The 13,618-nt window shown below is 52.5% G+C and overlaps 1 protein-coding gene across 2 annotated transcripts in view; it reads left to right on the top strand.

Annotated features, from left to right (window-relative positions):
• Positions 1–10,420, top strand: part of LOC115542616 (proline-rich protein 5) — a 44,676-nt gene extending 34,256 nt beyond the window's left edge. For both annotated transcript variants that reach the window (XM_030354938.1, XM_030354939.1), the window contains 4 exons: positions 1,526–1,666; positions 2,764–2,908; positions 5,415–5,708; positions 8,958–10,420. In XM_030354938.1, the coding sequence (XP_030210798.1) occupies positions 1,526–1,666; positions 2,764–2,908; positions 5,415–5,708; positions 8,958–9,382 (1,005 nt within the window). In that variant the 3' untranslated portion in view covers positions 9,383–10,420. The remainder of the gene's footprint in view (positions 1–1,525; positions 1,667–2,763; positions 2,909–5,414; positions 5,709–8,957) is intronic.
• Positions 10,421–13,618: the final 3,198 nt, after the last annotated feature.

The following is a 13,618-nucleotide window of genomic DNA, read 5'->3' as shown; positions in this document are numbered from 1 at the left end:
AATCTAGGATATCAATTCTCCCCGTCAACTATAAAAAGGATGGCTTTATGTTTATTGCAATACAAATACCCCATTTTAAAAATGTATAACCTTGCCTACACTTTATGAACATTTACTTCGGACATGGCTCCACGCATTCGCCGGCTTCTTTGAAAACAAATGCACATGGCTCGCGTAGAAGTGCATGGGGAAGGGTCGTCAACGAGTTGTTACGACAGTGTTGTAAAATATCTACTACGAAGCTGTAGGGGGCGCTGTGTAGAGAAATGTGCGTGCCAAAACCAAGAAAACAGCGAAGAAATTCCCGAAGTTGCATAGTGGGCCTTTAATGCTACTCACTACAACACCTCTTTAATGTTACTCACTACAACACCTCTTTAATGTTACTCACTACTGCACCTCTTTAATGTTACTCACTACAACACCTCTTTAACCCTACTCACTACTACACCTCTTAAATGTTACTCACTACTACACCTCTTTAATGTTGCTCACTACTACACCTCTTTAATGTTAATCACTACAACACCTTTTTAATGTTACTCACTACTACACCTCTTTAATTCTACTCACTACAACACCTCTTTAACCCTACTCACTACTACACCTCTTTAATGTTACTCACTACTACACCTTTTTAATGTTACTCACTACTGCACCTCTTTAATGTTACTCACTGCTACACCTCTTTAATGTTACTCACTACTACACCTCTTTAATGTAACTAACTGCTACACCTCTTTAATGTTACTCACTGCTACACCTCTTTAATGTAACTAACTGCTACACCTCTTTAATGTTACTCACTGCTACACCTCTTTAACCCTACTCACTACTACACTTCTTTAACCCTACTCACTACTACACTTCTTTAATGCTAGGTGTGTGTGAGTGTGTGTGTGTGTGTGTGTGTGTGTGTGTGTGTGTGTGAGGTGGCTGTGTGTGTTTGTGTGTGTGTGTGTGTGCGTGTGTTGACTGTGTGTGTGTGTGTGCGTGTGTTGACTGTGTGTGTGTGTGTGTGCGTGTGTTGACTGTGTGTGTGTGTGTGTGTGTGTGTGTGTGTGCGTGCGTTGACTGTGTGTGTGTGTGTGTGTGTGTGTGTGTGTGTGTGCGTGTGTTGACTGTGTGTGTGTGTGTGTGTGTGCGTGTGTTGACTGTGTGTGTGTGTGTGTGTGTGTGTGTTGACTGTGTGTGTGTGTGTGTGTGCGCGTGTGTGTGTGTGTTTGTGTGTGCGTGTGTTGACTGTGTGTGTGTGTGTGTGTGTGTGCGCGCGCGTGTGTGTGTGTGTGCGCGTGTGTATGTGTGTGTGCGTGTGTTGACTGTGTGTGTGTGTGTGTGTGTGTGTGTGTGTGTGTGCGCGCGTGTGTGTGTGTGTGCGCGTGTGTGTGCGTGTGTTGACTGTGTGTGTGTGTGTGTGTGTGTGTGTGTGTGTGTGTGTGTGCGTGTGTGTGTGCGTGTGTTGACTGTGTGTGTGTGTGTGTGTGTGTGTGTGTGTGTGTGTGTGTGTGTGTGTGTGTGTGTGCAGGGTAAGGAGCCCTCCGTGCGGCAGCTGGCTCTGATCCACTTCAGGAACGTCATCACGCTGAACCTGAAGCTGGACGAGGCGCTGGGCCGGCCGCGCGCCCGCGTGCCCCCCTCCATCACCCAGATGCTGCTCATACTGCAGGTACACGCACGCACGCACGCACGCACGCACGCACGCACAGTGGGAGTAGTGTACAGCAGATGGACAGGATGGGCTCACAAGTCACTCAGCGCAGTGTTTGTGTGTGTGTGTGTGTGTGTGTGTGTGTGTGTGTGTGTGTGTGTGTGTGTGTGTGTGTGTGTGTGTGATGGGGGGAGTTGTAAACTGTCCTGGGTTTCATATGTTTTCCATTTCCCTCAAAGAGCTCCTCCCCCAGTCCTGTGCTCATGGTTAATGGTGACTGCCCAGTTGTCTGTCTTCATGTGGCTGCGCTCCCAGTGCCCCCCTCCCAGTCCTGTGCTCATGGTTAATGGTGACTGCCCAGTTGTCTGTCTTCATGTGGCTGCGCTCCCAGTGCCCCCCTCCCAGTCCTGTGCTCATGGTTAATGGTGACTGCCCAGTTGTCTGTCTTCATGTGGCTGCGTCCCAGTAACCCTAACCCTAACCCTAACCCCCTCCTGAGGAAGAGATATCCTCGGGTCATTGAATGCTTTACTTGAGAACATACAAATGGCCTGACGGCGACCCCTGCTGGTGAACCTGTGTGGTGCGACTTCATGATGATAACGTTAACTATAAAGTCTCGGATGTGTACCGTCATTTACCATCTTTAAGGTGTCTGCATCTTGGCTAGAGTAAAAAATTACAAACACTTACAGGTTATATTTGAATGGTTATTGCCCATTTGTCTGTCTTTCTGTCTGTCTTCCCTTTTCCTCTCTGCCTGTCTGTCTTTCTGTCTGCCCTGTCTCTCTGCCTATCTGTCTGTCTGCCCATTGCCTCGCTGCCCGTCTGTCTGTCTGCCCTGTCTCTCTCTGCCTATCTGTCTGTCTGCCCTGTCTCTGTGCCCGTCTGTCTGCCCTGTCTCTCTGCGTGTCTGTCTGTCTGCCCTGTCTCTGTGCCCGTCTGTCTGCCCTGTCTCTGTGCCCGTCTGTCTGCCCTGTCTCTGTGCCCGTCTGTCTGCTCTGTCTCTCTGCGTGTCTGTATGTCTGCCCTGTCTCTGTGCCCGTCTGTCTGCCCTGTCTCTGTGCCCGTCTGTCTGCCCGTCTGTCTACCCTGTGTCTGTCCGTCTGGATCAGGGGGTCCATGAGGCCGGGGGTGTGACAGACTCCTACCTGGGTCTGGAGGCTCTGATCCAGAAGGCCGTCTCTCCCTACCTGGGGACGCACGGCCTGTTCTCTGCCGACCAGGGCACCGCGCAGCAGGACTCCTGCTGCATTCTGGGTAAGGCCGGGTGTGTGGGCACTAGACCCTGTGGTGCTTGTTGTTGTTGCTGTTCAATTTGGTGTAGAATCTGAATGCACTTTGTTTATGTGTTAAATCTCTAACTGTCGGTGTGATGCACTGATTTAAATTTCCCATGGCGTGCCACTAGGTGTGAGTGGGATTAGCCGTTACAAAATGTTTTAAAAATCTTTCTCTTATGACAGCATGAGTGGGCATGTCCACCTAGATGTGTGACGGATAGATGATAGTTTGCTACGTCCCACTGTGTGGGCTGGTAGACTGATCGGTCCAGCACACGTCTAGGAGGACACGCCCACTTCACACGTCTAGGAGGACACGCCCACTGATCTGTCCAGCACACGTCTAGGAGGACACGCCCACTGCACACGTCTAGGAGGACACGCCCACTGATCTGTCCAGCACATGTCTAGGTGGACACGCCCACTAGTGTCAAAGCGGCTTGTAAGGGCCAATCACACCACACCTGGTGGCACGTGATGGGACCTTTAAATAAATTGTGACTAGAGGGGTATTCTATCAACCAAGCTAAACGCAAAGCCGGGCTTATATCGCTTAGCCTCGCTACTTTCACTTTGAGTTCCGTTCCATTAACGTGACTTGAGGGAATCTCTGCTAAGTAACCATGGCAATTTATCCGACCAAATTAACAGGCTAACTGTCAGGCTTACTTGAGCGATGTTTCAGAAAGTAGTGCTGTCGGAAACAAGTGTACCATCAGAAGGTTACGCCAAGCTCAGTCCTCACGATTTTGTCAAGTGAAAGACCGCAATCGGTCAAATTTACATATACGAAGTTAAAGCAACATATATTTTCGTCTAATATTTTATCTACGATTAAATGATTGCACATAAAACAATTAAATGAATTGCATGTTCCCTTGGTTTTTTCAACAACACATTTTTTAACAAATCGATGTATTCTACCATTATCAGGAACCCTCAGTTGGGTGAGTTTGCGTCCTGACTGAGTACGTCATTGAATTCTTGGCATTGGCTTATTTTTGTAATTCCCATAATGTCAGCGAAAATAGGACTAACATTTTTTTTTTTTTTATATAATAAATATGTCTCATAACAATTTCCCCATAACCCAAATATAACTTGCAAAAACCCCTGGTAAAGTTAATGTTAATATTAATGTTACTGATAGTGAGGTCTTGCACTGATAGAAGACACTGCTGCATGGGTAATTGTCAGCCACTGAAATTCCATTCAGGTGAGTTTATTAATCGGTGAATTGAATTCATGAATGTATTGGTAGGATGGTTCTTCCAAGAGGACTAGGGTATATAAGCAGAACCACTTATGTCCCTGTTATGTCCCAAACAAACATCTGCAGGAATGCATGCCCTTTTATAGACGAAGAGCCGATTGATATGGGTGCTCAGGTGTTAAAGAAGGCATCCGAGACCACCTCTGTTGACATAAATACTATGGTTAGTCAATTTAGAATATCTTTATCTGGCTGCAATTACTAGGGTTAGGGTTAGGGTTAGGGTTATCTCTTCAAAGTAATGGAAAATAAATTGCATGAAAAGTTCTTTGATTTCTCCAATAATCCTTCCTGAATGACTAATTGCGTGGGGACTGAACCCCGGCGACCGGGTGCAAATCCGATACATTACCTCGAGACTATCTCCCGAGGATTACAAAACCATGGTCAATATTAAATTAAAATATGTTACTCTCAATTCTACTTACGCATTGAACAGATCAGCGATTTTTTTGCCAGGCGGCCACCCTGTTTTTAGTAATGGTTAAGGTGTTCCCTTTTTGAGTTATTATATGCTTGTACTCCTCAAAGACCTACACAAGCTCGGTCCTTTTCGAATATTTGATCCATGAATCGACATTAACGGTTCTGGGCTGGTTACATATCTTGTGATTGCGCGTAATCCATGAAAACGTTACCGTGGTTTGAACTAACCTGGGCAAGGTGCGGCTGAACTGGGTTGATGGAATGGCTTTAGTCTCAAGTGGAAGTTGGCTAGTTCTAACTGGGTTCCATCAACTAAGCGCCGCCTTCGTTGGCGACTTTGATGAAGCACCCCCCCTGGTGGATTCCTGGAAACGGCCTTCGCTCTGCCTCACCGTTTAGTTACAAACAGCTGGACAGATTTAGAATCTTTAAATTAAATTTGGATAAAAGCGTTGTCTTCTGCATATGGAGGTCCATGACATGTCCCTCCCTCCCTCCCCCCCTCCCTCCCTCTCCCCCTCTCCCCTCTCTCCCTCTCTCCCTCCTTCCCCCCTCTCTCCCTCTCGCCCTCCTTCCCCCCTCTCCTCTCCCTCCCTCCCCCCCGTTCCCCCCTCTCCTCTCCCTCCCTCCCCCCCCGCTCCCCTCCCCCCCTCCCCCCTCCATCCCTCCCTCCCTCTCCCCCTCTTCCCTCTCGCCCTCCTTCCCCCCTCTCTTCTCCCCCCCCCCCCCCCCCCCCCCCCCCCCCGCTCCCCTCCCTCCCTCCCTCCCTCCCCCTCCCCCCCAGATAAGCACATAAGGCGTCGTCTGCCCGGGGGCCCCCCCGGGGCCAAGAGCCCGGTGGTCCGTTCCCAGAGCTACAACGTGCCGCTGCTGCCCCCCGTGGTGGAGCAGGACGTGGACCCCCCCGCCGGCCCCGCCGCCGTCCGCCGCCACTCCGTCTGCCAGATGACTTCCTGCTTGGAGGAATGCAGCGCCCCGCCCGAACCCACGGGCAACGCCACTGGCAGTAGAACCAGCAACCAAACCAGCAAGTGTGCCTCATCCAACCAGCTGCCTGCCCCAGAGCACGGACGGCCAGGTAGACCCCCGACGTACGGACGAGGCCGCCGCGTTACGGCTCCATAACGAGACCGCCGCGTTACGGCTCCATAACGAGACCGCCGCGTTACGGCTCCATAACGAGACCGCCGCGTTACGCTCCATAACGAGACCGCCGCGATACGGCTCCATCACAACGAGACCGCCGCGTTACGGCTCCATCATAACGAGACCGCCGCGTTACGGCTCCATAACGAGACCGCCGCGATACGGCTCCATAACGAGACCGTCGCGTTACGGCTCCATAACGAGACCGCCGCGTTACGGCTCCATAACGAGACCGCTGCGTTACGGCTCCATAACGAGACCGCCGCGATACGGCTCCATCACAACGAGACCACCGCGTTACGGCTCCATAACGAGACCGCCGCGTTACGGCTCCATAACTAGACCGCCGCGTTACGGCTCCATCATAACGAGACCGCCGCGTTACGGCTCCATCATAACGAGACCGCCGCGTTACGGCTCCATAACGAGACCGCCGCGTTACGGCTCCATAACGAGACCGCCGCGTTACGGCTCCATCATAACGAGACCGCCGCGTTACGGCTCCATAACGAGACCGCCACGTTATGGCTCCATAACGAGACCGCCGCGTTACGGCTCCATAACGAGACTGCCGCGTTAACGAGACCGCCGCGTTACGGCTCCATAACGAGACCGCCGCGGTACGACTCCATCATAACGAGACCGCCGCGTTACGGCTCCATAACGAGACCGCCGCGTTACGGCTCCATGACCGCCGCGTTACGGCTCCATAACGAGACCGCCGCTTTACGGCTCCATCATAACGAGACCGCCGCGGTACGACTCCATCATAACGAGACCGCCGCGTTACGGCTCCATAACGAGACCGCCGCGTTACGGCTCCATAACGAGGCCGCCGCGTTACGGCTCCATCATAACGAGTCCGCCGCGTTACGGCTCCATAACGAGACCGCCGCGTTACGGCTCCATAACGAGACCGCCGCGTTACGGCTCCATAACGAGACCGCCGCGTTACGGCTCCATAACGAGACCGCCGCGTTACGGCTCCATAACGAGGCCGCCGCGTTACGGCTCCATAACGAGGCCGCCGCGTTACGGCTCCATAACGAGGCCGCCGCGTTACGGCTCCATCATAACGAGACCGCCGCGTTACGGCTCCATAACGAGACCGCCGCGTTACGGCTCCATGACCGCCGCGTTACGGCTCCATCATAACGAGACCGCCGCGTTACGGCTCCATGACGAGACCGCCGCGTTACGGCTCCATAACGAGACCGCCGCGTTACGGCTCCATCATAACGAGGCCGCCGCGTTACGGCTCCATCATAACGAGACCGCCGCGTTACGGCTCCATCATAACGAGACCGCCGCGTTACGGCTCCATAACGAGACCGCCGCGTTACGGCTCCATAACGAGGCCGCCGCGTTACGGCTCCATAACGAGACCGCCGCGTTACGGCTCCATAACGACACCGCCGCGTTATGGCTCCATAACGAGACCGCCGCGTTACGGCTCCATCATAACGAGACCGCCGCGTTACGGCTGCATAACGAGACCGCCGCGTTACGGCTCCATCATAACGAGACCGCCGCGTTACGGCTCCATCATAACGAGACCGCCGCGTTACGGCTCCATAACGAGACCGCCGCGTTACGGCTCCATAACGAGACCGCCGCGTTACGGCTCCATCATAACGAGACCGCCGCGTTACGGCTCCATAACGAGGCCGCCGCGTTACGGCTCCATAACGAGACCGCCGCGTTACGGCTCCATAACGAGACCGCCACGTTACGGCTCCATCATAACGAGACCGCCGCGTTACGGCTCCATAACGAGGCCGCCGCGTTACGGCTCCATCCTAACGAGACCGCCGCGTTACGGCTCCATGACGAGACTGCGCGTTACGGCTCCATAACGAGACCGCCACGTTACGGCTCCATCATAACGAGGCCTCCGCGTTACGGCTCCATCATAACGAGACCGCCGCGTTACGGCTCCATCATAACGAGACCGCCGCGTTACGGCTCCATAACGAGACCGCCGCGTTACGGCTCCATCATAACGAGACCGCCGCGTTACGGCTCCATAACGAGACCGCCGCGTTACGGCTCCATAACGAGGCCGCCGCGTTACGGCTCCATAACGAGACCGCCGCGTTACGGCTCCATAACGAGACCGCCGCGTTATGGCTCCATAACGAGACCGCCGCGTTACGGCTCCATCATAACGAGACCACCGCGTTACGGCTCCATAACGAGACCGCCGCGTTACGGCTCCATCCTAACGAGACCGCCGCGTTACGGCTCCATCATAACGAGACCGCCGCGTTACGGCTCCATCATAACGAGACCGCCGCGTTACGGCTCCATCATAACGAGACCGCCGCGTTACGGCTCCATCATAACGAGACCGCCGCGTTACGGCTCCATAACGAGACCACCGCGTTACGGCTCCATCATAACGAGACCGCTGCGTTACGGCTCCATAACAAGACCGCCGCGTTACGACTCCATCATAACGAGACCGCCGCGTTACGGCTCCATAACGAGACCGCCGCGTTACGGCTCCATCATAACGAGACCGCTGCGTTACGGCTCCATCATAACGAGACCGCCGCGTTACGGCTCCATAACGAGACCGCCGCGTTACGGCTCCATAACGAGACCGCCGCGTTACGGCTCCATCATAACGAGACCGCCGCGTTACGGCTCCATCCTAACGAGACCGCCGCGTTACGGCTCCATCATAACGAGGCCGCCGCTTTACGGCTCCATCATAACGAGACCGCCGCGTTACGGCTCCATCATAACGAGACCGCCGCGTTACGGCTCCATAACGAGACCGCGGCGTTACGGCTCCATGACCAGCTCGCCGTGTTAGGGCTCCGTCATAACGAGCTTGCCGCGTTACGGCTCCATCATCCGGTCATCATCCTTCCTAACTCAATGTGGGAACACGGTTGTCAGGCATTTCGCTGAATCAATTAGTTGGGTGAATCTTTAATTGCAGGGTTTACTGCATTGTATTGATTCCTAACTTAACGATCATAATGATGGGAGGAGTAATCAAACGGTCGTTGTCGATATCCTGCAATGAGGAATGCTGAATGCTGCTGTCAAATTCAGCATTCTCCGTCAGAGAATGCGGACGAGATCGCCGCGGTCTCTGATGGAGAATGCTGAATTTGACAGGGATCCCTGCAGCGGAAGACGTCCCCTAAACAACCACATCTGCTTCCAGGTTCCCTGTCATTGGTCGGGAGCTTGGGGAGGCAGAGCTCCGAAGCAACCCGCGGGGACGACCTGCCCTCTGACCTTCAGGGCCCCGCCCCCTCACCCTGCCTCCTCCCTTCCCCCTCCCCCTGCCACACAGGCTCCTCCCTGGGCTCTCCCTCCTCCTCCTTCTCCTCCTCCTCCTGCTGCAGGGTGCGACTCCCCCCCACCCCCCCCCCTCGGCTCGGAGACGGAGGTGGGCGGGATCTTCCTGGACTTCTCCAACCGCCGACGCTCCACCTACAGCAACGACAGCGGCAGCCAGGGTGTGGTGTGACACACACACACACACACACACACACACACACACGCGCACACACACACACGAGCTCAGGATTCTTTGGAGGGATGGGGCAAATAATTTTCTATAATTTTTGTGGTCTCCACCACTAGAGGGCAGCAGGCTTCCTTCCTGTCTGTCGACATGAAGCCGACATAAAGATTAGTGCCAGAGACTAAACCAGGTCGATAATGTACTATAGTCTATTCTACTGATATAATATATAATGGTAAAACAGGTCTATAATGTACTATAGTCTATTCTACTGATATACTATATAATGGTAAACCAGGTCTATAAGGTACTATAGTCTATTCTACTGATATAATATATAATGGTAAACCAGGTCTATAATGTATTATAGTCTATTCTACTGTTATATAATGGTAAACCAGGTCTATAATGTACTATGGTCTATTCTACTGTTATGTAATATATAATGGTAAACCAGGTCTATAATATACTACTCTATTCTACTGTAATATAATATATAATGGTAAACCAGGTCTATAATGTACTATGGTCTATTCTATTGTTATATAATATATAATCGTAAACCAGGCCGATAATGTACGATAGTTTATTGTACTTTTATATAATGGTAAACAAGGTCTATAATATACTAGTCTATTCTACTGTAATATAATATATAATTTACTAGTCTATTCTACTGTAAATTAATATATAATGTACTAAAGTCTATTGTACTGTTCTATAATATATAATGTACTATAGTCTATTCTACTGTTATATTATATATAATGTACTATAGTCTATTCTACTGTTATATAATATATAATGGTATCAAGATGTTTTCATAGGACGATTTATATCCCGCTGATGGGCACAGTAGGGAAAACAGAATATTATGGGATGTATTTGCACTATTATTTAGCAAGGTGAATCATTGTCCGTCATGAAGCATTAATCTTGGTGGGGGTCTTTATATTAACATGTCAGTCTTTATATATGATATATATGGGAGAAGGGGGAGAATTAACACGGTTTTGTCCCTATTTTTGGCTTATAAAAGCAAAGGGACAAATGGCCTGTTATGTCTTTGCCATGCTCACAATTTTGTAATATATATTTATAGATTTATGGAACATATTTTTTTTATTCAAAAATGGAAATAAAGAATTAGATTGAAACACCTGTTTGAAGTGTTTTATATTGCCAGTGAAAACGGATAGAAAAGGCCTTGCACTAACCCTGTACCAACGTGACCTAAACTAACTCTGTTAACGTTATTTATTTAACACCAGACAGAAGTCTGCAGACACTGCCGCCCTTTGGACACTTTTAATTACAACATGACCATGGGCAAATCATTTAATATTAATTATAAAAGTACATCCTCATCCTCATCGTCATCCGCTTATCCGGGGTCGGGTCGCGGGGGGAGCAGCTCAAGCAGGGGGCCCCAGACTTCCCTTTCCCGGGCCACATTGACCAGCTCTGACGGGGATCCCGAGGCGTTCCCAGGCCAGTGTTGAGATATAATCTCTCCACCTAGTCCTGGGTCTTCCCCGAGGTCTCCTCCCCACTGGACGTGCCTGAAACACCTCCAAAGGGAGGCACCCAGTGGGCATCCTTGCCAGATGCCAGATTACCTCAGCTGACTCCTTTCTGAGTAAAGGAGCAGCGGCTCTAATCCGAGTTCCTCACGGATGGCTGAGCTTCTCACCCTATCCCTAAGGGAGACGCCAGCCACCCTTCTGAGAAAACTCATCTCGGCCGCTTGTACCCGCGATCTCGTCCTTTCGGTCATCACCCAACCCTAATGACCATAGGTGAGGATAGGAACGAAGATCGACCGGTAGATCGAGAGCTTTGCCTTGCGGCTCAGCTCTCTTTTCATAACAACGGTGCGGTAAAGCGAACGCAATACCGCCCCCGCTGCTCCGATTCTCCGGCCAATCTCACGCTCCATAGTACCCTCACTCGCGAACAAGACCCAGAGGTACTTGAACTCCTTCACTTGGGCTAAGGACTCATTTCCTACCCGGAGTAAGCAATCCACCGGTTTCCTGCTAAGAGTCATGGCCTCAGATTTAGCGGTGCTGATCCTCATCCCAGCCGCTTCACACTCGGCCGCCAGCCGATCCAGTGAGTGCTGAAGGTCACAGGCCGATGATCCAATGAGGACCACATCATCTGCAAAAAGCAGTGACGAGATCCTCAGACCACCGAACTGCAACCCCTCCCCACCACGACTACGCCTCGATATCCTGTCCATGTATACCACAAACAGGATTGGTGACAAGGCGCAGCCCTGGCGGAGACCAGCACCCACTGAGAACGAAACTGACTGGCTGCCGAGGACGCGAACACAGCTCTCGCTTTGGGAGTACAGAGATTGGATGGCCCTGAGAGACCCCCTTACCCCATACTCCCGCAGCACCTCCCACAGTTTCTCCCGGGGGACCCGGTCATACGCCTTCTCCAGATCCACTAAACACATGTAGACCGGATGGGCATACTCCCAGGCCCCCTCCAGGATCCTTGCGAGAGTGAAGAGCTGGTCCGTAGCTCCACGTCCGGGGCGAAAACCGCATTGTTCCTCTTCAATCTGAGGTTTGACGATCGGCCGAACCCTCCTTTCCAGCACCTTGGAGTAGACTTTACCAGGGAGGCTGAGAAGTGTGATACCCCGGTAATTGGCACACACTCTCTGGTCCCCCTTTTTGAACAGGGGAACCACCACCCCGGTTTGCCACTCCTTTGGCACTGTACCCGACTCCCACGCGATGTTGAATAGGCGTGTCAACCATGACAGCCCCTCAACACCCAGAGCCTTTAGCATTTCTGGCTGAATCACATCAATCCCTGGGGCTTTGCCACTGCGGAGATGTTTGACTACCACAGTGACCTCCACCATCAACCTCGAGCTCTGCCTCCAACATAGAGGGCGTGTTATTCGGATTCAGGAGTTCCTCAAAGTGTTCCTTCCAACGTCCGACAACCTCCTCAGTTGAGGTCAACAGAGTCCCATCCTTACTGTACACAGCTTGGATGGTTCCCCGTTTCCCCCTCCTGAGGTGCCGGATAGTCTTCCAGAAACACTTTGGTGCGGACCGAAAGTCCTTCTCCATGGCCTCTCCGAACTTCTCCCACACCCGCTGCTTAGCCTCCGACACGGCAGCAGCTGCAGCCCTTCGAGCCTGTCGGTACCCTGCAACCGAGTCAGGAGTCCTCCAGGATATCATATCCCGGAAGGCCTCCTTCTTCAATCGGACGGCTTCCCTGACCACCGGTGTCCACCACGGTGTCCGAGGGTTACCGCCCCTTGAGGAGCCTAAGACCCTGAGGCCACAGCTAGCCACCGCAGCTTCAGCAATGGAGGCTTTGAACACCGCCCACTCCGGCTCAATGCCCCCCAACCTCCACAGGAATGCCAGAAAAACTCCGCCGGAGGCGTGAGTTGCAGATACCTAGGACGGGGGCCTCCTCCAGACGTTCCCAATTCACCCGCACTACTCGTTTGGGCTTACCAGGTCTATCCGGAAATTTCCCCCATTCCCTGATCCAACTCACCACCAGATGGTGGTCGGTTGACAGTTCCACCCCTCTCTTAACCCTAGTGTCCAAAACATGCGGCCTCAGATCAGATGACACGATCACGAAATCGATCATCGATCTTCGGCCTAGGGTACTCTGGTACCAGGTACACTTATGAGCACCCTTATGTTCGAACATGGTGTTCGTTATGGATAATCCATGACTAGCACAGAAGTCCAATAACAAACGACCGCTCGGGTTTAGATCAGGGAGGCCCCACCACGCCTCTCCAGGTGTCTCCATCGTTGCCCACGTGGGCGTTGAAGTCTCCCAGCAGAACTACGGAGTCCCCTACTGGAGCCCCATACAGGACTCCATTCAGGGTCTCCAAGAAGGCCGAGTACTCTGAGCTGCTGTTTGGTGCATACGCACAAACAACAGTCAGAGTTTTCACCCCTACAACCCTTAGGCGCAGGGAGGCGACCCTCTCTTCTACCGGGGTAAACTCCAACACCGCGGCGCTCAGCCGGGGATTTATGAGTATCCCCAAACCCGCCCGGCGCCTCACGCCCTCGGCAACTCCGGAGAAGAATAGAGTCCAACCCTTATCCAGGAGTACGGTACCGGAGCTGAGACTGTGTGGAGGTAAGCCCCACCAGATCTAACTGATAGCGCTCCACCTCCCTCACAAGCTCCGGTTCCTTTCCCCACAGCGAGGTGACGTTCCACGTCCCCAGAGCCAGCTTCTGCCGCCCGGGTCTGGTCCATCGAGACCCCTGACCTTCGCTGCCACCCATGTGGCTGCGCACCCGACCCCAACGGGTCTTCCCACAGGTGGTGGGCCCATG

This window comes from Gadus morhua, chromosome 4 (assembly GCF_902167405.1).
Source record: "Gadus morhua chromosome 4, gadMor3.0, whole genome shotgun sequence".
NCBI classification, from domain to species: domain Eukaryota; kingdom Metazoa; phylum Chordata; class Actinopteri; order Gadiformes; family Gadidae; genus Gadus; species Gadus morhua.
The sequence above is the reverse complement of the archived record's forward strand: the minus strand, read 5'-3'. Positions and strand labels throughout refer to the sequence as shown.